Source organism: Leptodactylus fuscus, chromosome 7 (assembly GCF_031893055.1).
Source record: "Leptodactylus fuscus isolate aLepFus1 chromosome 7, aLepFus1.hap2, whole genome shotgun sequence".
Taxonomy (NCBI): Eukaryota; Metazoa; Chordata; class Amphibia; order Anura; family Leptodactylidae; genus Leptodactylus; species Leptodactylus fuscus.
In genome coordinates, this window is record NC_134271.1 from 85071386 (window position 1) to 85096521 (window position 25136).

A 25136-nucleotide genomic window follows, 5' to 3' on the forward strand; every position below is an offset into this window, starting at 1 on the left:
TTTGGTGTCATAAAACATTTAATTATAACTGCTAAAACTTGTTTAACAGCATCACACACACAAGAGAAATCTTTATTTGTACATTCATGTTTGTAATCAGCAATCAACAATCTGTGGCTGCTTTTCATGTGAATTCTAGTACGGTATTATTTAGTACATCACAGTACAGTGTTAGTGTCTCTGGGTTTGTGTAGTTGTAGTATGTATTTGATTAAAAAATACCAAAAACCATTAGTCAGCACAGCAAGGTTTAAATCTACACATCTCTGTAAACGTATATGTTATGTTCTCTAATCACAGCCAGAGCTACATTCATAAAGCTGTTGGCTGACACGGCCCTAATTTTGCTAAGCTTATTTTAGCTTCTTTAATGAAATATGAAGTTGTGGGAAGAGTAGGTATTGTACAGTGGTCTCATTTAGTAGATTCACCTTCCACAGTGCACCAAAACAAAGAGGATACTAAATTGCCAAAATATAATGTCCTGCAGAGGGCACCAACAGCATTCTGAATGTAACTCTGCCAATGAATGGAGTATGACACTGGTCAGCAACACAAACTGGAGTAAGTCGTGAGAGTCAAGATGAAAGCATTGGTGGGTTTGTTCAGATGAGCAATCTCACCATAAACATAATGCCTAAACTGCAGGGGCAGCTTAATAAAAAAGATGAGATTTGTCAGAAAGAAGTCTGGCATCGTGGACAGTCATTTGAAGTATTTTTTTTTCTTAAACAATTGTTGTACATTTCTGGGAATATCAGATCCACAGAAATCCAACTGATCTGTTTGACAGCTGTATTCCAGGCACTGCCAGTTCACAGGCTTTGTGACGACATTCATCAGTCATTTGGCCTGTTTGCAGCGCTGTCCCATTCAAGCTGCAATATCGAGCACAACCCCTATACAATGCATGGTGCCATTACTATTTTAATCCCTGAATACACCTTTAAATGTTTACCTTCGACTTAAAGCAAGAGTTATCACGTTTGAGCAGCTTTATAAAAAAAAATTAAAAATCTACACTACATTTATATATAAAAACAAATGGTAAAATTTTAGACAGAGGTGACCATTGTGATTACAAGAACTGGTGGGATTGCATTGGAGTAATCTGTTTGTCTGTGCAACTAATCTTATATTGATTGGAGTCATTCACAGTGAATAAGCCCCACAAAGTGATTTCCAGTCACCTCTGAAGGCCGCATGTGGCAATTTGTCAAGTTAGTGCAGTTCTTGTTGGGTAGTCTCTGACTCCAGCCAGTGAGATGTGGAGGTGTTTTAGAGAACAATCTCTCTCCTTGATATTTCTTTCATATACATTACTATCTTCTTATTTCTGAGTTATAGGGTGACGATCTCTGTAGGGTTGATAGGGAGTAGTAGCAGCAGCAGGAAACGCATAGGGTCATGATCATCCATCTCTATTTTGTCTACCGATGCTGCTTGTTGCATCATTGTAGATTTTTGCACACATCATCCATAGCTTGCTTGATTCTGTATAATAAGAGGAAAGAATGAATATTAGGACGATCTAGAGTATACCCTTTATATATAAACATAGATAATATACAATACAATGAGCCTTCGTAGGCAGCACAGTCCCCGTGTACATACTATGTAACGGATCCTTTAGATTTTCAAGCGCTGCACTCACTCTTCTGCTGCTGGAGCAGGTTTACTAATAGGGTCTCCAATTCAGACAATGCAACTTTAAAGTTCTTGATGCATTTTTGACACATGGAGTTGCAACTTAGGCCATGCCCATTTCTTGTATGGGCATGCTTCCTTTTCACACAAGTTGGAAAAGTGCCTAAAACACTTGATAAATGTGGTGCACAGCATGTTAGACCATTTTTTTGGTGCAAATTACGCCAGAATTCAGGTGCATTTTGCTTACTGTATGCACACATTGCATTGCAAATATTGTACTGATCCTAAGTTTCAGGCTATATTATACACTAACAATTTGTAGCCTCAGAGCTTAAATCTCCAGTATTCCCTGTTTCTTTGGTGTCTGCATGGAGCTTGCTCTGGTAATTTGTTAATATTAGGGAGCCTTCACACGGAGTTACGCTGCGCTCATTCTGAAATTAAAAACACGTTCAGAATGAGCGCGCAAAAAGCCCTTCCTTCCCTCCCTTCCTTCCTTCCCTCCCTTCCTTCCCTCCCTTCCTTCCCTCCCTTCCTTCCTTCCCTCCCTCCCTTCCTTCCCTTCCTTCCTTCCTTCCCTCCCAAAAAAAAAAAAAGCAGCTCCCATTGACTTGAATGGGTGCCGGCATATGAGCGCTTCCCATTGAAATCAATGGGAGGCTTTTTTCCCCCCTATGCTTTCAATGTATTACGCGCGCATCACATTGAAAGCATAGGGAAAAAAAGCTTCCCATTGATTTCAATGGGGAGCGCACGTATGCTGGCTCCCATTCAAGTCAACGGGAGCTGCTTTTTACGCGCTCATTCTGAACATGTTTTTACGTTCAGAATGAGTGCAGCGTAACTTCGTGTGAAGGCTCCCTTACGCTACACAGTTAACAGTCATCTGATAAAGGGAAAACCTTGAAATAACTTAAGATTTGTTTGAAGGTTTTGTTTGTTTGTTTTTTTTATCTGAGCTCAGGTCACCTTTTATTCAGGACTTCTGTGGACAAGTCTGTTTCCAATAGCAACCAACTGAGTGACTATTTTGGAGCCTAGAGCTGCAATAAGTATAAGTTACATTATGGAGTCTCTTTGTAGTATAGAAATATTCTTTAGTAGTGTATTTACAAATGTGAACAGCTGTAAAATGCTGGCCACTAGTATTAATATCAGGCTGTCCAGTCTGAGAGAGGCACTAATGTATTGTGTTATGGCTAAGTCAGGTGCCATAGCACCAAGATACTATTACGGTCATTTGTAGCCTATTAGCCAGAGATCGGACATCTACTGAGTGTGTGAATTTAAAAGGTAAGATACTTCACTGGTTTGGAAGAAGACGACAGTCTCATCTCCTTCTGGCCCAGATAAAACGCAGGTATATCAGTACAATGGGGCAAAGTCATTCAACAAAAACTGGCCCATTTTGCCTACTGTCAGTTATAGGACTCCTGTGCCACTTTTGTGAAAAGTGAGTGAGCAGGGTCTCCGCCAGTCTGAAAAAAGTGGAATAAATTGTATCTGACATCTATATCTGTCCCTGACTGTGTAGATATAATTTTTGGCACACAGGATATCCAACAGTGAACCATAATTATTAAGAGGTTGGTATTAATAAATGTGTATTCCTTTTGCCAAGTTCACACTAGCATTGCCTCCTGTCCCACTGAACGACGGTAACACACAGACACCAGCAGATCCCATTGACTATTAGGAGGTATGTCGGGTGACTCCAGGGCCGATGTGAACGTAGCATTAAAGAGGTTGTCCAGATTTAGAGAACCAATTGTCATACACCACATTACACTTTCTTCAATTTCTACTTCTCTTTCAACAATAAGATGAGCACAAAGTGGAGAACCTGTTTAATTGGAGCCTTGCACGTGCCTGGATATTTTAGCTTTAGTTCCTTGCAATTATTCTACTTGCATTATAATACCTTAATCCTCTGCAATATGACACTTCCAGCTATGAGGGGAGGAGCAGCGTTATATAGGTTTTACCTGCGTTAAACATATAAGCTGCATGTAGACAATCTCGAACATCAAACCCAATTAAATTTAATTTAGGAATTACATGGATTGTCAGCTAATAGACTTCAAAGGAATGGGATGTATACAATGAAGGCAATGCAGCTGCATGTGCTGGAAGCTGTGACCAAGAACATAGGTTTAGTATTAAACGAATTGCTGACGAATGTACAGACTGTTGCTCCTTCACAGTGAGTACAATGTGTATGATGTAGGAGAAGGGTGAATATTTACCTATCCAGGGGGTAACCAGACTCACATAGATTCACCAAAGTGTACAGCTCTCTCATGGCATATTCATACTGCAAAGACAAGAAAGTCATTACATTTCTAACACAGACAGGATTAATAGCAAACCAAAGCAGCAACTTCCACATAAATACAATATTATTCAACAAAATATATAATGTCTTTATACAGATATAGTTGGGCTTGGCGATTATGACCCAAATCAAATCACTCTTAATTGAGTATTCTACCTCAATTGTGATTAATGAACAACTATTTTAGGACACTCCCCTTTTTACATGCCACTGAATTCTGGTTTTGGTTATTCACATAAAACAACCCAAACTGGATAACATACAGGTAGTGGCGTATCCTTTAGCAAATCGAAATCTGAGACAAGATGGTGTGAATGTAAAATTATTTTTGCGAGCAGTTCATGACAATTAATTGAGACGAATTTCAATTAATTGCCCAGCCCTAAGATATAACAGTGCTCAGCAAATAGCACTTTACCTGTGGCCTCAGTCTGCTCCTCAATGCAAAGCAGCAATGATACACCATATGGTGTCAGCTAGGTGCAGACTATACAGTGGATAATGATTGGTGAACTGTGCCATGGAGCCCCCTCAATAACTCACCAGTGGTATGTGCCAGTTGAAGCACTGCATCTTGAAATGCTCAGCTGCCAAGCGGTAACAGGACATATCATTGATGATCATTTGGTCACTGAATATTTCACTCGCCATCTCATCTGATTCTGCTACCAGCAAAACAATCTTCTTCACAGACTCCTTTATCAATGACTTTGCCTGTAAAAAGGGGCAGTTAGATTTTGGTACAGTTATCACGAGGGGCCTCTCTGTTGCACCATTAGCATATCAGATATGGAAGCATAAAGAGGGTTTTATTCAGATGAACCTGGCTGACTATGTTTATAGTTTAGCAAGGACTGTTCTGGTAACACACTCCATTTAAGAGATCAAGGTAACTCAGATTTAGAATGTGAAAAGGCAAACAACCCCATCTGCTTGAATATTCTGGCTCTTTTAAGTAACAATCAGGACAATCCCTATTGATATAACCCATCATAGTCTAAATCCCTCATCACTTAGAACCAGAATAAAAGCACAAACAGCACAGAAAAAAGGGACTTTATAAAAATACCCATTTTTTAAATTTCAAAAACGCTCCATTTCCATTTATGGCATCTGTCATCATTTTGGTGTAAAATACTGATGTAAGCCAAGAGGTGGCGTGAGAGAGTGAAGGGTGTGGTCTGGGAAAACAGGTATATTCCAGCCAGGCAGCTAAAGGGTGTATGGTAAAGACCCACACCAGGGAGGTCAGCTGACTAATCAAGGCCTGATAATAGTCTGTGTGTGAGGATTAGGTGTGTGGCACCACACTGACAGAGCTGATCTGTCCAGACCAAATCTACAGAGCAGGTACTGTGCCACCTGTTGTTGTTGCCAAGGTGGGAATCTGGTAGCCAGGCTCCTGTATAGTCAGGGAAAAGTTCCTTATGTTTAAGTGAGTTCTCAGCCGAGAAGGTTTTTGTTTTTGGTTATTTTGTGCCTTTGCAAAGGCAATTAATGCACTGCAAGTGAATAAAGCCTAAACTTGTGTGCAACCCAGTGTCTGTGTCCCTGTTTCCTGCACTGCTACAAGCATCTACCTGAGCGATTCCCCACAGTGGTTTAAGTATCTAACATCTCTAACAAGATGCACTAGATTTATCACACAATGGGAGAGACTTATCAAGTAAAATACGCCAGAAATTTGGTGTAATTTGTGTCATCAAACATGGTGTGGACCATATTTATCAAGTGAAGAATATGACAAATTTATCAAACAGCTGTAGACACTGATAAATCTGGTATAGTTTAAGACAGTCTAGTGTAAGTTTGCATTGTCAACTTTTAAGCTAAGGCCCTACATAGTGAGCTACAGTGAAAACGTGCTGTGGGAAAAACCATAACGGAAACGCATTGTGGATTTTCCTGCAGCGCTTTTCAAAGAAAGGCTGCAGAGTTTTCCTCTGCGGACTTTCTACTTTAATTATACCTATAGGGAAAACGCCAGCATTTCTGTAAGTATAATTGACATGCTGTGATTTACAAAAATGATACAGTTTTGGAAATAGCAACATATCTGCTACAGATATTTTTTTTTAACGTTTGGTTCGGATTAGCCAAAATCCCACCCACTTTTCATGTACTGTAAAAGGCTACAGCAAAATTGCAGCATTTACACTGCATGAGGCCCTAGACTTGCGTATTGATAAATCTGCCCTCAGTGTTTGCTATAACTCTGTGACAAGTTCAGCGTGTCTGGTTTACGTGGTGTAAACTTTAGCACAGTAGTAATACTAAATATGTCCTGACTTATCTGAGTTGTACAAACTCCAGTACTTGTCACTTCCAGACAGACAGTCTTATGACTGCAAATTCAGTACTTGATGAATTTTCAGCCTGTGGTTAGAGTTCTGCCCCCTAAGAAGGTACTGGTCACCATCACTCAGCTAAGGAATAAACATGTGAGAATCGTGACTAGGATTTTAGTCGCTTCAGCATTTCTCTGTGTCCTCCCTTCCTGTCATCCTCATACTGATTTCTAAAAAATGTGGAAGTAACACAATGACACTACCAATAAGCGGAATCTGGAATTATCTGGCAGGACATGTATACAAAACAGATCCTACTCGTCATCAGAATTAATAGGCACAACCAAATGTTGTGCAATTTCTGTAATCCGCCATCCAATAACCCATATTATTAAGTGTTGCTGGAATATCAAAATTTTAATATTATAGAATAAAAGAATTACATAACTGGCACAACTATGAGGCCTGTAAAGGGAGGGCGCGCTACAGTCACTAGTAGCACTGCTGCCTTTGTTCTAATCATAGGGGGCTCCACAGAGGTCAGATACCTGCCAATAAAACATTAGATGTATTTTTAGTAAGGGCAGCTCCATTGCTCCTCTACACTGCTCTAAAGTGCAGCCTGGGTATACTGATGTCCACCCTATTAGGGTGCCTTCACACGGAATTTACGCTCCGTGTATTCTGTCTACGCTCCGTGTATTCTGTCCATTTTACACGTGTAAAAATACACGTGTAAAATGTAGTTAGCCATTGAGTTCAATGGCTTTCTCGTATAATGCGCGTTTTTTTGCGCACACATCTACGCGCGCGCAAAAAGACGCGCATTATATGAAAAAGACATTGAACTCAATGACTACATTTTACACGTGTATTTTTACACGTGTAAAATGGACAGAATACACAAAGCGTAAACTCCGTGTGAAGGCACCCTTACAATGAAATCTCTGATCTATGTTGAGAAATTAAAGAAGAAGTCCTATCAGTGCCTGACTGCTATTTCTGTAGAGAGGCACCTATTGAAGGATTTAGTGGACTTGGTGAAAGGTTCTCTTAAAGAAAATGCACCTTGGAATCAAGTGATTAGTTACTAATATTCATTCTGTATACATATTCCTAAGCTTAATATATAAATATTAAAATTGAGATCAGAATCACATCCTGACTCTCTGGTCTTATAGAAAAGCTGGATGTTAACCGTTTTATAGGAACTGATTACCATACAGATCACAAACCTGTAGCCTTCACAGAAATAAATATAAATTAAATCTATCTATCTAACTCCAAAAAAGGAGTTAAAGGGGTTGTCCCATCACAAGGATCCTATCTATACTGCTTGTTAATGTGGATGTAAGACTTTTCCTAAATACACTGCTTCAGCAAAACGGCTTTGTTTGTCCACTATCTTACTTTATTCAATTCTTTGTGGCCACAGCTCTGACTTATCTGCTCATAAGTCAAGTGATGTATCTGCCTGCTCTCAGGGGGGAGGGAGGAGGGGCTAAGTGCAGGGAGCGAGCCTGTGTATCTAGCTATTCCTGTGTCTACACCACCTGACCTAGCTTCCTGCACTCAGATAGAGGAGAGGAGCTGCTTTCATTTTTGAACGTCTTCTGTTCTCCCAGTTATCAGGCTAGCTAATTCAATTGTGTTCATTATGGCAGAGTCAGGCAGTCTCTGTATGTAACACAGAATGGAGTTGCTGCTGCCTGTACTTCATAGTCCAATATGGGTGGGCGGAGCTAAACGGCAGGTTGCATGTGAAACCCCGCCCACCAAATGATGCAAGAAACCAGGAAGAAAGAAGATTTTACAGGAGTGAAAACTGGTGAGTATGCGACGTGGGAATACCCCTTTAAGCATTGGTAATGCTTGAAACAGGCTCTTGGAGCCGAAATATCACAGTATGAGGCAATAAACCTCCTTCACTTTTTTCACTATTTTTGGTGTGCCGCCTGCTTTTTTGGAGTTAAATTGAACGGGACAAATCCTTTTTACACTGGTGAGCACCCTATATCTATACTAGTGCAGTCATATATATATTTTGTCTGTCTATCTATATATAAAAATTATAGCAGAATTCTGAAAATACACCTATATAAAAAGAATGAAAACTGCATTAGTTCTATTTGTAACGTACACATGATTGATCATGCTTGTAAAAGCTTATCTGCCATGACAAGGCGACTTCATTCAGATAGGAACCTACACTAAAATATCTCTCTCCTGGACCCAGAATAGGTCTACAGTGTGAATACTGGGCAAGTAGGATCCAAGGCTATGCTCCGTTTCAATTACAATAGCCTTGGACGGATGGGGGTCTGAAGTAGAATCTAAGAGTGTGCTCTATTTCCATTAAATAGTCCGGTGCAAAAGGACATCTGGATAAATGAATATATGGTATATATACCTATATATATAGGTATATATATACACACACACACACACACACACACACACATATACACACACACACATACACAGTTATTGCTTACCCCTTGCAGTGATGTGATTTTTGACAGAATACCTCGGGCCTCCATAATGTTATTAGTGGCCATAAATTTTCTTTTCAGGATAGTCATAGGAACATCTGGGCTCGGGATCAAATCCAGTCTTTTCACTGGCTCTAAGCTGAGACGAGGAGCCACTGTTTTACCACTGCCTTGAAACTGCTTCACCTTCATATGGGAGATGGTCTGTGAAAACCAGGAGGAGAAGGTCAGGTCGGACATGCAAGTTACGCTGACAAGTCTTTGAATCATGCTCTTCTATACAGTTGGTAAAAATTTGATCCAGCTGCCTCCCAGTGACAACTGATATGATCCAAAGTTATTGTCATGCAGCTTTCCTAGAATCAAAAGTAAATTTGCGTAGTTACTAAAGGAAGAAATTACTGGTTGATGACCCCTGTGGAGTTGGATTGGTGGTCATCCTGGCTGTTATAGATATAACCACTTCATAGAACTTTTAGGATGAAGTTCTGACCATTTTTCTGTAACTCACCCGATTTCCATATTGCATCACATGACTGGTGTTTGTGTGTTGCTTGACCAGGACAAACTGTTTATGTAAAGTCTCGTGTGTCAAATCCTCCTGGAAAATAAAAATTATCAGAAGTTTTAATTTTTAGACATTAGGCTTGGAAAAGACAGCAAGAATTTATATACACACACACACGGGAGACGATCCTAGTAAAGTAAAAATTAAAAAAAAAAAAAAAGAAAATGAAGTGACTTGAAAAAGGTCTTAAGAATGTACTAGAGCTCCTATGTAAAACAATGAGGATCCATAATTACTGCTTACAGATAAGCACTGTATATTCTAAAGTTATGTGTTACTTTACTGCTCACTTCTACTGTCTGTAGGGAATAACACAACTGCAGAATTAGAACACACAAGTCTGCATAGGAGCTAAATGCACAAAATTAAATGAAGACTATTGCTATGCAATAATATTGGTTATGAATGTGGATCTTCCAATTTTTCATGTCTATCATTCCTCTTACAAAATCTACAAACATGAATTAATACAAGTGATATCTTTACTGTTCAGAACCACTTCTAACATGAAAACCCATTGTGATTCTTGCTGTGCCTGGCCCATTAATAACCAGGGAATTCAGGTGAACAGTCCTATGCTGGGTTTAGTAAATAGCCAGTAAGCAAGACTAACCACATCGGAGTCCTCCATCCAGCTGACACTGTACAGATCTCCCAGGTAAGTGTCTCTCTTTTCATCGTAGTAGCAGGCATATGACGACTCATGAGGATTGGCTGCAGTGGTTGCGTAGACTGAAAATACAGACAATACATGTTTATTCCTATAGGGCTATTATTAATTGTTTCCCGCTAATGGGTGTACCATTATATCCTATTTGCAATGTTCTAACCATAACAGGATGTAATCCACAACCACTCTGTCTGTGCTATATTGCCATGAGGGGGGTGGGGTTATCTTCAGTCATGGCTGTTAAACCTCTAAGATCGCATCTAAGGATCAAGGCAAAGTAAGAGGGCATCTTTGTGATAAAACCCCCCCTGATATCTATCTATCTATCTATCTATCTATCTATCTATCTATCTATCTAATATCCTAAAGATAGATACATTTCATATGCATTCTACTTATTTATTGTATGTCAAGAGGAACCAGTAAAGTAGAGAGTGAGGACAGTAGAGGGTAAGTTCACGCGTTTCCGCTGCCGATTAGACCCAGATGAGTGGACCTATTCGGCAAGGAGTCTCAGGCTGCGGAATAAGCAGCAAGATCGAGAAGCTTATTCTTTCAGCGCCATGCTGCAATCTCTGCCTCCCATTGAAAATAATTCCTTTGTGTGAAAGTACCCTTATGGGATTAAGACGTATTTTATTACTTTACATGATTCGGGGCCTTTAAAAATAAATAGTAGATAGATTAGATACGAAAAAAGAATCCAGCTCCACTCCTTGTGTCCCTTTTGTTTTTAAAACATAGCTTTTATTTTTTCTTCACATAAAAAGTCCAGGTTATGTCACAGGCATGTGACTTAGCTATGACTAAGGGGACCAAGGTCCTTGAAACGCGTTAGCTGGCTTTTCTTTTTTTCCTGAACTATGGGAATATAATATGATCCATCATGCCTGTGACATAACCTGGACTTTTTATGTGAAGAAAAAATAAAAGCTATGTTTTAACAGGAGTGGAGCTGGATTCTTTTTTCGTTTCGTATGGATCTTTCCCCACAGCCGATGGGCAGTTTCCGAGTGCAACCTCCGTCCCGGGATTTAAAGATCATCAACTACCAATGTTTATTCGTCTGAACATAGTTCAAGTAAGTGGGCTGTAGTTTCCCTTTCCCCACATCCTCGTTTTCACAGATAGATTAGATACTCTTCTCTTGATTCGTTATTTTATGATGAGAGAAGTAACTTGGTGGTAGATCACTACTGTAAAATAATTCCACCAATCACATGACCATAAAGCGCAAGGTATCACAAGTCATGACTGCATATAAAACCCTCCCACAGAATCCTGCAGTTGTTTCACTTCTGTAATTTGTAGTACGCACGTTGCCATTGTGGGTTTGTCATAAGCTACAGACATCTGTGCTTGGAGTGTGACGACCAAGGGAACAGAAAAAAACAGAACATAAAGTGTAACAACTATCCACTCATGCACAGTTACATTTCAATTGAATTATTGGATATTTGTAATCTTTGGATACAAATATTATAAATATACACTGGTAGTTTTATGCAATTATATTTATCTCATGCTGGACTATGAAGATTTTTGAGCCAATGGATGCCAGCCGAAAGCCCCATTCAAACACACCATTTTTATAGCTGCAATGCTACAAATCCCAAAACTTTGTATGTATATAGACTTTAGAGTAAGATCTGGTCAGGGTGTTTGACCAGTGCAAAATGTGAGAAAAGAAAAATAAGCTACTCCACTTGATATTTTAGGATTGAATTGTCTTCCAGGAGTTTCTCTATCCTGACAGGACATTTGTATAATCTTTTTTCTCGGTCTCTCAAATTCAGAAAATTTGATATTCCAGCAAATGTTATAATTTATAATAAAATTTTATCATTTATAATAAAATTGATTTTGAAGCTCAAACCAAGTTATTGACTTAAGCAGCTATATTCTAGACTGCACTAAGCCACCATCATACCTACCATTAATGTTATTGGGCAGATGGTTCATCATGGAGCCAGACTCACAGGCCTCAATATACAGCACCATCTGCATCAGAAAAGACAGGAAATGTCAGACTCACTTCAGCGGTAAAACTTGACAGACTTCCTAGTGAAAGGCTGGTTAAGTATTAAGCATATATCTATTGTACATCCATACATGATAAGAATGGCCCAGTGATTTCAATGCAGATGCACAGTGTTTCTAGTACCCATTCAGGTGGCAGTGGGACCCCCATATGATCTGCTGTATACTCAACCCTTTAAGTGTGACCAGGTCCCACAAAGATTATAAGTCATTTAACCAATACGTGTGAATTCACAGAAACATCAGCACAGGGATGCTGTTACCTTTTTGTATTTCTTGTTCTCATACATGTACTGAATGGTTTTGTTGAGATCTTCGACGTGCAACTGTGACAGAAAACACCAGTTACACAATGCATATATAAACAGCCATTACATCTCATTCATATACACTTTTATTATAGTAAGTGACTGCACATAATATCTCTATAAGGCATTATTCAACCTTATCTTTCCAGAGAAAACCAAAAAAACAAGACAGCAGCTGCTCCCCGGCACTGGCATAAAGTAAGCTATAATAAGAGGACAGTCAAGATTTCTGGGGTTGATCTGATATCCCCATGAAGGAATTTTCATCCAACTTCTAAATTTTGGGTTTGCTGTTTTAATCACAAGTCTTGAAAGGGTTAATAATAACAGAAACTAGTTGTTACTGCTCATACTAGTTTCATTTTTGTGGTCTCTACATCAGGAAACACATAGTACAACCCTCCTGTTTAAAATAACCTTAACTCAGAAAAGCTAATCCCAGTAGTAACTGAGAGTTTGAGGTGGGGGAAGGGAAGTGCTTACATCATCATTGGGGAAAGCCAGAATTCCTGGGGCTCCATGGTCAGTGAAGTAGACAAACACATGGTCATGTGGTCCGCTGAAAGCACAAAAGAAAAGCCAGAAATATGTCATTCAATACGCGATATATTGTCAGATACAGTGTAAGAATAGCTGATGAGCAATACAATATCAGTCCACTGACAATATTCACATGTTAGTATTTTCAGATAAGTGGTTGTTCTGTGCACACCGAACAGCTCAAATTCCCCCATTCAATAGGTAGGAAAAATAAGCAATTGACAAACATTTCTAAATGCCAGCTTATACCATACTTGTTTCCTAGGTGCCATGGTATCTCAGCCCCTACTGACTATATTACCGAATATATATATATATATATATATATATATATATATATATATATATATACACCCACAGTGGCAGCCAAAAAAAATGCACCACCAGTAGATTTTGTCAAATGTATGTGATGCGTATAAATTGAGTACCTGCAGATGATATGTATACCTCCTACTACAAAATCGACCGAAAAATATCACGTGACGTACAAAATTGCCAAATACTCATCATCCAGGAAAGAAGAGGATAGAAATGGAAAAAGGCAAGAAATCATTTTTGCTACAATCATTACATTTTGTGAAATGGTGCGGTTTTTTTGGCAGACACTGTGTGTGTGTGTGTGTGTGTGTGTGTGTGTGTGTGTGTGTGTGTGTATATATATACTATACCAATGGCCTCTCTCACCCTCATCTCTTATGCTGCTTGGTTTAAACAAGTAGTGAGCAGGGTGAGAAAGGGAGAGACATGTAAAGACAGTTATGTGATGGGAAGAGATTAATCATCAAACCTTTGAAGGACTTTCCCAGATCCTTTCCCTTTCACAGCCTCTGAATCGCCTTTCAAGACAGCCAGAAAGTTTGCAGGAGTAACATCCTAGGGAAGGATGAGAAGAAGGGTAAGAGGGCTGTTTTTAGAATACCTTACATTTTATTTTAAATACGCAACTTTATCATCTATGCAGTCCAAATATCCAGTACATCTGCAAAAAATGTCACCCAGCTTATATTTTTTTTATTAAGTTGATGTAGGCCACTGTGTGCATATACAATACCATATGTCAGAGGCATACATTGGGAAATCCTCCTGACATATACTTGAAACCGCTGTAGTGTGCATATATGAAAATTGACATCACTGATATTCACCTCCCCTGTATAGTCTTTCGGCACCCCAGCATACACGTCTGTCCCATTAGGTCTGTTGATAATGATGCCTTTGGTTGGGTTTCTGCAAGGAATAAGAACATAATAGATTACAAATCTTCATGTGGTGACTCTCCAAGTACCTCTGCATGATGGTTAATAAATGGCAGCCTTCTCATGCCATGTTCACATCTGTGCTTTCCTTTTAGTTCCCCTTGCCCTGTTGGGTGTTGTGTTAACTGAAATCTCCAAAAGAAAAAGTCAGGCTTGCAGCCCTTTTTCATCCTGTCATTTCTGACAGCTCTGCACCCGGCAGTGATGTGAATACAGATTTACTCTTGCTCTGTTGTGCTGGAGGAATCCAGCATTTATACTAAATGTAGCTGTGAATGAGTTACCCAATGCTGCAAACAAAAAGCAGCCTTAACACATTAAGACAACCAGACTTTTAAGTTCACTTTTGAGTTTTAGGCAATTTGACAGGAAAGCATTTATGGTATATGCTGGGCAGGAAAAAACACTGACATGCAATACAAAAAAAGTGATCCCGGAGGTATCAGACCAATCAGGATTGACATGGCAGGGTAAAGGGGGGCTTCAGCATCACAGGAAAACAAATACAAGTAGAAAGAAACCGTTTTCCTGTAGAGGTTTCTTAAAGACCAGTCACAGAGAGCCCCCTCCCAGAAGAGAGCACTGGGAAAAGCGAGATCTGGACTCCCCACTCATTGCTAGAACGATTACTGGGTCCCATTCAGCTCATAACTAGGTGAGGTTAATATAAAGCAAGATAATGGTGAATGGGGATGGTGATGTGCTCACACTTACTCTTCATTGTTGGCTATATCATCGTACATCATCACAATAATCTGCTCATCTGGGATTCCGTTCTTCTTAACTATTTGGTAAGCGTGGCACAGGTCAGCCTAGAAAAAACAAACAGCTTCCAAATAGTATGGGTGATATACAGTATATCAGCCTGAAGCTCACAGACAACTGCCTAAACCAGATACAACCATGACAAATTCTCAGCTGTAGATGTTTTAGGACAAGACAAATTTTCAGATTCTAGATGGAAACAAGACAGCATGCAGAATTGTTGAAAATGGAGAAATTTCATGCAAATTTAGTTACGGTATGTCTGTATAGGTGTAATAAGAGCAGAAAGTCAACAGAAGAAAACTCTGCTAAAACAGCATTTTATTCCACAGAGTTTTTTTTACTGCATTTTCCACATGGCATAAGCATCCTTGTTTGGGCTTGCATGTCTATAGTGGACTTATGAGAAATTGCTGTCATCTGACCAAACTGTCACATTGCATATTGGCTGCCTCAGGCTGTGTCTTATGCCTGGTTCACATCTGTGTTTGGTAATGCGTTCAGGGAGTCCACATGGGGACCCCCCCAAACAGAATACTGAACACATTGACAAGCGCTGAGCAGTGAAGGCACATGGACCCCATAGACTATAATGGGGTCCATATGCTTTCCGTGCGCTGCCCGCACAAGTCATGTGAACATGAAAGTAGATCACGAAGTAGTTTTCTGTCCGAATGTCCATGTGGACACTGTGCAGAGAGCACACAGACCCCATTATAGTCTATGGGGTCCATGTGCTTTCACTACTCATCGCTTGTCAATGTTTTCGGTATTCTGTTTGGGGGGGGGGGAAGGAAGGAGGGGGCCCCCATGCGGATTTCCCAAATGGATTACCAAATGCAGATGTGAACCAGGCATTAGTCTCCTCCCAAAAAGAGAGGCAACTAAGACACTGTCTGAGACATCTCCTGCTTCAACAAAGGAGTGGACATGCTAAAATCTGCCACTGAGGCACAGTCAGGAAGCCCCTATACTCATAAGAGGGTTAGCCAACAATTAAGCTAACAATATATTTAAGATGATAATTGGGTGGTTGGATTGGAAGCCTATATGTCTAGTGACATGTTGCATGTTGTATTTATAATGCATTACACAGATGACACTACAGGTCTATGGACAAATCATTGAGGAATGCATAGCTCAGACAGACCTCCTAAGTGTGTGATACAGAGAGATGAGGTGGTTCCCTTCAATCACATGCAGATACATCAATCACAGGATCTATTTTAAAGGGTCTTCTGACACCTCTAATACCCTTTTAGGCTAAGGCCTATTGTAGTGTCCTACAGCAAAAAAGCGCTGCAGCGGTAACACGTCGCGGTTTTTCTCACAGTGCTTTTCACAGAAAGTCGACATTCTGCTTTCATTATACATATAGGGAAGCTGCTGGCATTTCCATAGATATAATTGACATGATGCGATTTCCAAAACCGCAATGTTTTTGGAAATCGCAGCTTGTCCGCAGTGCATATTTCTCCACACTGTGGGGATGGGATTCACTAGAATCCCATCCATTATACAGTGACTGTAAAACGGTGTTTTTTTCCGCAGTGTTTAATCCACATGGGGCCCCGGCCTTACTATACTTTGTGATATCTACCCTATTGATGTGAGCTTGAACTGTCTTGTCTGGTTTTATATCCCTTGTGCCTGCTCCCTATTATATTTCTTGTGTTTTTTTGTAATTGCGGAACATGACAAACATCAGATGTGTCCTTTGATATATGAAAACTTAGAACTTAATATCTGCCCTGTTGTTTTAAATGGCTGAAACTTTATTAAAAATATATTGATAAAGGAGTCTTTCAGCGTTTTAGCTCCACTGCACCCCACAGGTTGGTGGTGACAACGTTCTAAGTGCTGTAGCTAAACCTTTGTACACATGGGTAGTCAGAAATTTCATTGCTGCAGTACAGTACAAAAAAGTCCAGCAGGAAAATTGGAATGGGAGAATTATCATGTGATAATGTGACTTTTTTTTATATTATGATACTTCCCCAGCTTTTTCCAATTTTTGATGATCCCGGAAAATCCCTTTAAGTGCTATTCTCACCAACTTCCCCTTAAATTGCCACACAAACATGTTTTTTTTTATTGGGAATACACCGCTGCTAAACCCTGTGGACAGCAGGTTATAACAGTTTATTGGCACATGAACCCTATAGCCAGGGGCGTAACTACCATAGAGGCAGCAGCGGAGGCAACTGCCACAGGGCCCGAGCCATTACAGGGGCCCGGTGACAGGGGCCACTATTGGGGATAATACTGTGTGCAGGGGCCACTATTGGGGATAATACTGTGTGCAGGGGCCACTATTGGGGATAATACTGTGTGCAGGGGCCACTATGGGGGATAATACTGTGTGCAGGGGCCACTATGGGGGATAATACTGTATTCAGGGGCCACTATGGGACATAATACTGTGTGCAGGGGACACTATGGGAGATAATACTGTATACAGGGGCCACTATGGGACATAATACTGTGTGCAGGGGCCACTATGGGACATAATACTGTGTGCAGGGGCCACTATGGGACATAATACTGTGTGCAGGGCTTACTAAGGGACATATTAGAGTGCAGAGGAGGGGGTCAGTCGAGGTCTTCGGCGTCAGTGTCGGTTGGGGGGAGCCATGCCAAAAGTTCACCACGGGGCCCCGCCATTCCTAGTTACGCCACTGCCTATAGCCTTACACAACCCTCTCACCCAAGACTGGACTCAACACGGGAGCCCATCGCACCTGGAAATCTGCTACAGACTCCAACCTTTTTGTGTTCAATACCATGCAGGACTCACTCACAGTACTTTGTTCGTGCTTATGTGGACATTTCTCCCAGAAACTCCTCACTTGGTTGAAGTGCTACTCTAATCCACTTCGGCCCACACAAAAAATGCTTATTCACCTGTCATTGCTGTTATCTAGGTACTTGAAATGAGCACAAGGCTTCAGATCCTTCATGTTTCAGGTTTAATGTGGCAAAGATATAGGATACGAGCACTGAACAATAGTCATCCATTTACTGACGAAATTACAGCAAATATTAACAGGGAACAATCTGAGCTGACCACAAAAGTCAAGTGTTACAGAGAGGTTCTCCTACCACTCCCACTCTCCTGTCCTAAGTGAGCATGGGGGAGGGAACGTACTACATTTTTTTTGCAGTAGAATAAATATGCTTCTCATGACTTTTGAGGAATATTTTTAGTCAAGGAGAAGTACAATATTTGTAGTAATGCAAATAAATAATGTCATTATGCATGGAAAGAGTAAGGCTAAGGCCCCACTACAAACCCCCCCCCCCCCCCCAAAGAAAGGCAGTGGTACGTTTTTCCTGCAGCGCTTTTCACACAAAGTCCGCACAGGTTTCCTCTGCAGACTTTCTGCTTCCATTTTACCTATAGGGAAACCACCGGCATTTCTGACGGTATAATAAACATGCTGCGATTTCCAAAACCGCAACATTTTTGGAAATCACAGTGAGTCTGCTGCACGTAGTTTTCCACAGTATGTTGATTGGATTCACTGGAATCCCATCCACTATGCAAGGACTGTAAAACATTGCAGTTTTTTTTCACGCCATTTCCAATATGTGGGGCCCCGGCCTTATGATTTCCCTGCATAAATAAATCGAATATTAATGTAGGAAAAGCAGCAATTAGAGAATTTAGATTTTTTTCCAAATACAGCACTCACGTATATGGCAAATATTAAATATTTTAATGGTCTATGCATTTTCACATGTAGAAAAATCCAAATCACTCATTCCCTATATTCTGCTGGTCAATATGATTATAGCAATTGATATAGCTTTTTTCATGTTAAAGGGAGCCTTCACACGGAGTTTACTCTCTGCTCATTCTGAACGTAAACTCGTTCAGAGTGAGCGGCGTAAAAACAGCTACCCATAATTGATTTCAATGGGTAGTGCACGTATGCCAGCACCCATTCAAGTCAATGGGATCTGATTTTTACGCCGCTCACTCTGAATGGGTTTTACGTTTAGAATGAGCGAGGGTAAACTCCGTGTGAAGGCTCCCTTATTACGTTTAAGAAAATAAAATACTTTGAAATAAATATTTGTTGGCGTGTCATAGTGTGACACTCATTTCCATTTACAGAGCTTTGTAAGGAGTCTTTTTTGGGAGATATTGTTAATACTATTTTGGTGAAATAAGTGACTTTTCGGCTAAGACGCCATGTAGCAGGCTGAAGCAAAAAAGTGCTGTGGGAAAAAACGCGGCGGAAACACATCCTGCAGCGCTTTTCATAGAAAGTCCACAGAGGTATAACCAGATAATCCCTAGTTATTTGCAAATATGTGAAACTTACCTGATGCCTGTAGTTGTACCAGCCATTGGAGCCGGCCACTAGGACCACCCAGTGTTTGCCATTATCTTCTGGATCCTCAATAGGCATCGCTGAGGAAAGAGCCACAAGGCCCAGCAGCAGAGGTGTAAAAATCATCATGAACCTGAGGAGATGATACAATACAGGTTGTAATCTCATTTCTGAATAAGGGAAACTGAAAAGACACCAATTGTGAGTTAAAAAATAAAGAAATTAGGGGGAAAAAGCTTCCCCAAGGATCCCCCAGAAAAATACTACATAGCTGTTTCTTATCTAATTTTTAAGAAAGCTGAGTGGACCAATTCTTCTATAAAGTTGGTCATGTTGATTTCCAAGACCCCTAAAAGACCAATTTACTCAGAGATGTATCAATGCAGATTTACCACTCGCACCACCTGGAGAGGGCAAGTCACAAGCCATTATAGAACATATAATGTAAGAGAGCTTTCTGTGCCAAAAGCAGACTGCACATAACAAATCTGACTTTCAGGGCTCTATGAAAGCTGAGTGAAAACACCCTATTGTTTTAAAACTGGATGTGCTTCTTTATCAGTAAATGTTCTTTAATTGCCATCCAGGGGTGAGTGTGACTTGTGGGCTGTCATGTGGATAGTCACAAGGACTAAATTCTAGCTGTTCATTGCTTAGTGGTCAGGGCGTGCAAAGATCACTGCTGAAGCAGCAAGAAGGCAGAGATGTTTATGGAGATGTTCTCCCCTACAGCAATAATCACAACATAAAATTCCAAAGTTATCCCACAATTATTAGGACAATTGTGCAATTTGTGATCAAGCGCAGCAGCCATATACAGATCAAGCAGCCTCCAGTATGACCTGTATTGTGAAATTCTTCAGGGGCAGACACTGGTTTTTAAACATTTTCAATGGTTATTCTGATTGATTTAGCCCCCAAAAATTGTTTTTTTAGCTTAAATTGGTTACTTGGTGACGCTCTCTGGCAGCCTTGGGTGGTTTTTCAGGAATCGTCTGAGTTCTCCTCTTTCTTCTCCTGATCTGGAGTTACTCTCCTATTCTCTTAGGAGGTTGCTGGTCATCTTACCCTCCCCCTCATGTATCTCCTCTCCCTTCTCCTCCCCCATATGTGTCTTCCTAGTTTCTGTTCCCGCTGTGTGTTTCTCTTGTCTGTTTGTCTGTCTTATACCTATCTGAAGATGTTAGTTTTAAGATTCCATATACCTAGGCCCTCGCCTCCTTGCTAGTATTTTGTGCCGCAGAATGTTGGGTGGGTTCTCCCCTAGCCTTTTGTATATCGGCAAGGCTTGCGCTCCTTCTGTTCATTTATATTGTGTTCTTTTTTTCCCTTTATATTGTATTTGAAAACTCTTTAATAAATATTGGTTACACCTAAACCACTTATTCAGCCTTAGAATATTGATAACTTAAGAAAGACGATCAATATCAGATTGATAGAGGTACAACTAACTATTGGTACTGCCACTGATTTGCTGTGACCTCTTTGTTGTTTGCATCAGGTAGCAGACTGGCTTATACTGAGAATGTCATATTTTTTGCAGCACCTGTCCAATATATTGTATATATCATTACAAACCAGCCTGCAAAGTGATATAAACAATGAGGAGGGAGCAGTGTTTATACAATCGCCACAGCCCCTTAAAACAGCTGATCGGCACGGGTGCAGCTACTGAAGCAATAGCTAGTACATATGCCACCATGTAACTAGCTCAATAAATTATCATCGCTATACTTCAATACAGATACACCGGCAATTAGGGTGCAGTGGACGTGGCTAGGACATACCATGTAAGGGCATTGTTATTTTACTGCCCTGTGCAGACATTGGGGCATATTTATTGTGTTTGCGCCTGAATTTGGCGTGTGCTGCACCTTTCTCACCGTTAAATTGGATTTAGGAAGTGTTTACACCTTTTTTCTACGTGAGAATTTCCGATCCGCCATTTTGTGATTTTTGCAAGAAAAGTAGGTGCATAAAAAGGCGCAAAATCACTCCACTCTGGGAGTCACATACAAAACAGTGCAGACTACAGGACACAATTGCAGAAGTATAAGACACAAACAAAACTTTGCAAACGTAATATTTACATCAATTCTATAAATCATACTCAATTACTTGTGTCAAATCCGAAAATGCATTGCTAACTGAAGTGGATAACTTGCATGGCTGCATCAAAAATGAGCAATTGTGTATCTGTTTGGATTTTGTGGGCAAAGTTTGCTCTGATACATCAGAGGACCTTTCTTCATTGGACAAGCTGAATGGATTTGAAGCCATCTTTGTAGATCCAGAGAAGTCACTTGTTTCTGCTTCTTTAAATACCATTCTGTTCTGTGCCTGCGCCGTATTTATTATGTATGCACAAAATAGGAGCAAGACGAGAGTATTAGACTGGTGTCACCACTCCTCCCTCAAGCAGTGGGTTTCCCTGAAGGGTGCCTTCCATGGTACACCGTTGCACACACTCCGCTGGCTGGACTCCCAGTGCCCTCTTCCCCTGCGGTCTCATCCCATTATTGCCCCTACTCTTTGAGTGTGTAGAGTTCTTTTTCTCAGGAAACAGGTCTCTCCCTCCCCCTTGTTTCCTATCCTGGGGAATCCGGCCTTGCTGCAGGTGTCTACTTTAAGAAAATATATAGGTATGGGGGGGTTGGATGCTTTGTTAATGTTGCAATTTAGGTTTGATTTGTCCATCTCAAAACTTGCTCTGGCTACTGGGGGTGCAAAATTTCCAGAGACCCTTGGCAGTGAAAGGGTTAAAGACCTGTGTAAATAAACCTTTACTTTTCTGCCCAAGTTGCAGACAGGAGGTGATAACTGGTCACCACACCCTGTACTTCTATCTCTACAAGGAAATGAGGGTTAATCATCTCATGCCAGGAATTCTTATACTCCAGAATCAGCAAGAATTGCAACACAGTTTGGAAATGATCATGTGACGCAGCAGAAACGCTACATGTGGTTTACAGTAACATGTAACCAGAGAACACAGACTTTATACAATAGCAGGGACCACATGAAGCCTCCCTGATCAGCTTTGTAAGCACATAGAGCTCCAGCGAGGGCCACATTGTTTACTAGCAGCTTATACAGTAGGTAATGGCTGTTGTAAACATTACAGCTCTGACCTATTTACTTAGATGGGATATAGCTGTAGTAACTGGGGATATTAGACATACAGTAGCTACTACCAAGAATAAAGAGCTGTGTGCCCACTAAACAATGAAGGGGCATGAGGCTGAATGGTATGGGTGCTACCAGTTATAAGGCTTAGGGCATTGTCACATAACTGGTGCACATAGGGGCAGATATATTACATTGTCTAAAAGAAAAACTGTCTCAGCTACCCATGGCAACAAATCACAGAACAGCTTTCATTTTGTATCCTGCCCCTGAAAAATAAAAGCTACATTGTTACTTGTCACAACTAAGACAGTTTAATAAATGTGCCTTATAGATTGTGGGGAGGAGCCTGAATGAGGTGGGGAGGAGCCTGAATGAGGTGGGGAGGAGCTTGGAGGATGACTGTAAATACATTCCTAACATTTTGTGACGGTTTGCTAAAGGTCAATGTATATGACATGCCCTGTGAACAGAAGATACTTATCCAAGATAAAAGCTGTTGAAAGACTAGTAGTCACCAGACTCTGAACACCATCCACTGCTGAAGTGGTGACAGGGCACATGAGTAATTTAGGCTGGTCTTACACGACCGTAGTTTAAGACCGCAAATGGTCCGCAATTGGGGGTTTTCAATTGCGGACCATTTGCGGACACATTATATTCAATGCGGCCTCTTACACCACCGGATATTTTATCCGTGGTGTGCCGGGCCACAACCGAGGTCCGCAATTTATAGGATATGTCCGTAATGGCCATAATTCACGGCACTGCACGGACTCGCCCATAGAACTCTATGGGCGAGTGCGGCAGTTTACGGGCATCTGCGGAGTCTATGTTGATGATCAGCAACTAGTGTTGCTGATCAGCAACTTATGGACCGTAAAAGCATTACGGTCGTGTAAGACCAGCCTTAGGCTTCATTCACACCTCTTATTGTTGTTTTTTTCATCCATTTGAATTTCTTGTTTTGTTTTACAAGCATTTGTGGGTGGTGTTTTCTTTATTCAAACTGTTTGCAAGAGTGAGGCCGATTTATCAAAAAGGAAAAACGCTTTTTTTGAAAGGGGGCCAGGGAAGGTGAATAAAAAAAAATTAAAAACTCTAACAAACCATACTTGCCTTTCCCTGGTTCTCTGATGTCTTTCACCTCAGTCAGGTCCTGCTGCTCCCGGGTTTTGTTTTGGCAGAAGTCCCCGCCACATGTGATCATTGAGACTGATCAACAGCCTCAGTGGACTAAGGAAGGGACATGGAACGTCTGTGCTGCAGTGGTCACGTGCGGCAGGGACTCCTGCTGGAAGAAGACCCTGAGAACAGCAGGACTGGACCACGGTGGGAAACACTGGAGCACCAAGGACAGGTATTTATGGATTTTTTCCCACCTTCCCCTTGCAATAAAAACTTTTCCTAGACAACCCTTTAAATATGCAATGTGGTCGCACCGCAATGATTGCAATAATGCCAACACAATGGTTTTCTGTGATCATTGTATTACCATCACAGCAACTTGCAAAATGACCACATTCACTTTCATTCACAGAGATATCCTGCAATCTTTGGCTATGCGTGTTTCCATGTAGCCCTAGCCTTTAAAGCGTAAATAGACTTTCAAACACAGTTTAATATTTTAGCAGCATTTGTGTCATTAATACATTTTGTCATATACATTATTAACAGATTTTGGCTCCTTTTTGTGAAATCCTGTGTTTAAATCCACTATCTGCCCACTATGTATACTTTCCCCTATTGTAAAAGGCAGCATGGGGGCTCAGAGGTTAGCACTGTTGCCTGCATTGCTGAGGTCCGGGGTTCAAATCTGACCAATGGCAGCATCTTATCATTATCCTTGGAATGTACCTTCTCTTACTGACAACTCCCACATGACCTGTATTGATACCTTAATCTGGCTGATCACGGAAGTGGCACAATAACAGGTTCTTCAGGAACACTCCTCTCACAATAGCCAACAGTAAAAATGGCCGACTCATACTTGTGATGTGTAAATAACCAAGGTAATGCAAACTGTAGCAAAAGGTCATAACTCTGACTAGAATAACATGGGGAATGATCCCTAGACTGGGACAAAAAAAACAGAGATGAATCCCCTAGACATAGGCAACTATAAAGGGACATCTCTGACATAGACAAAACAGGGAACTAGCAGATAGGGACAATATCAGACAAGGTACAGAGCTCTCACATTTACAAGTACAATGTAGTGACTGCTGTTCTCAGACTGAAAAGAGAAACATGCACAGATAGCTTCTGCAGACATACAGAAATATCTCAGAGTGACAGAACTGGTTCCCAAAACTAGGCTGCCAGGTATAATGCAAGTAGTGCTGCTCTAGTCTTCCAGGTACAGTAGAGACAATATAGAGATTCCTCCCCAAGCCTGACAGAAAATACAGAAAACACTCTAGAAAACAAAAGGGACAATAGAGGGACTACTATCCAAGAGAGACAGGCAGAGTACATGGACTATTCCACTAGAATGCTAGGACATCATGATGACCACCCCCTAAGCTAGCAGGGACTATATTACAGGCTGGTTGATACACACAGCGATCACTATCATCTGACTGATAAGACTGAACAGCTGTGAAATCACGACTGCGACCATTATCTCCCACACACAGGCCAATACCTGCCCCCGGCGATCTGCGGTCAGCTGAGGTTCGTCCACAGGATGCTGCAGATACTGCGCTATTGGGACATCAGCACGGCACCATACACACAAAACAACAGGAGGCAGGGC

General features: G+C 40.8%; 1 protein-coding gene across 1 annotated transcript; it reads right to left on the reverse strand.

The window, feature by feature from the left end:
* On the reverse strand, positions 1 to 25136 carry LGMN (legumain). Its single transcript, XM_075282388.1, has 14 exons — positions 25026 to 25136; positions 19244 to 19385; positions 14862 to 14959; positions 14037 to 14118; positions 13679 to 13764; positions 12835 to 12910; positions 12307 to 12369; positions 11938 to 12004; positions 9947 to 10065; positions 9277 to 9366; positions 8769 to 8969; positions 4529 to 4699; positions 3897 to 3964; positions 1 to 1494 (listed from the first exon to the last, which is right to left on the reverse strand). The coding sequence occupies exons 2-14, from the start codon at positions 19379 to 19381 to the stop codon at positions 1452 to 1454; spliced, it is 1302 nt and encodes a 433-aa protein (XP_075138489.1). The 5' UTR covers positions 19382 to 19385; positions 25026 to 25136; the 3' UTR covers positions 1 to 1451.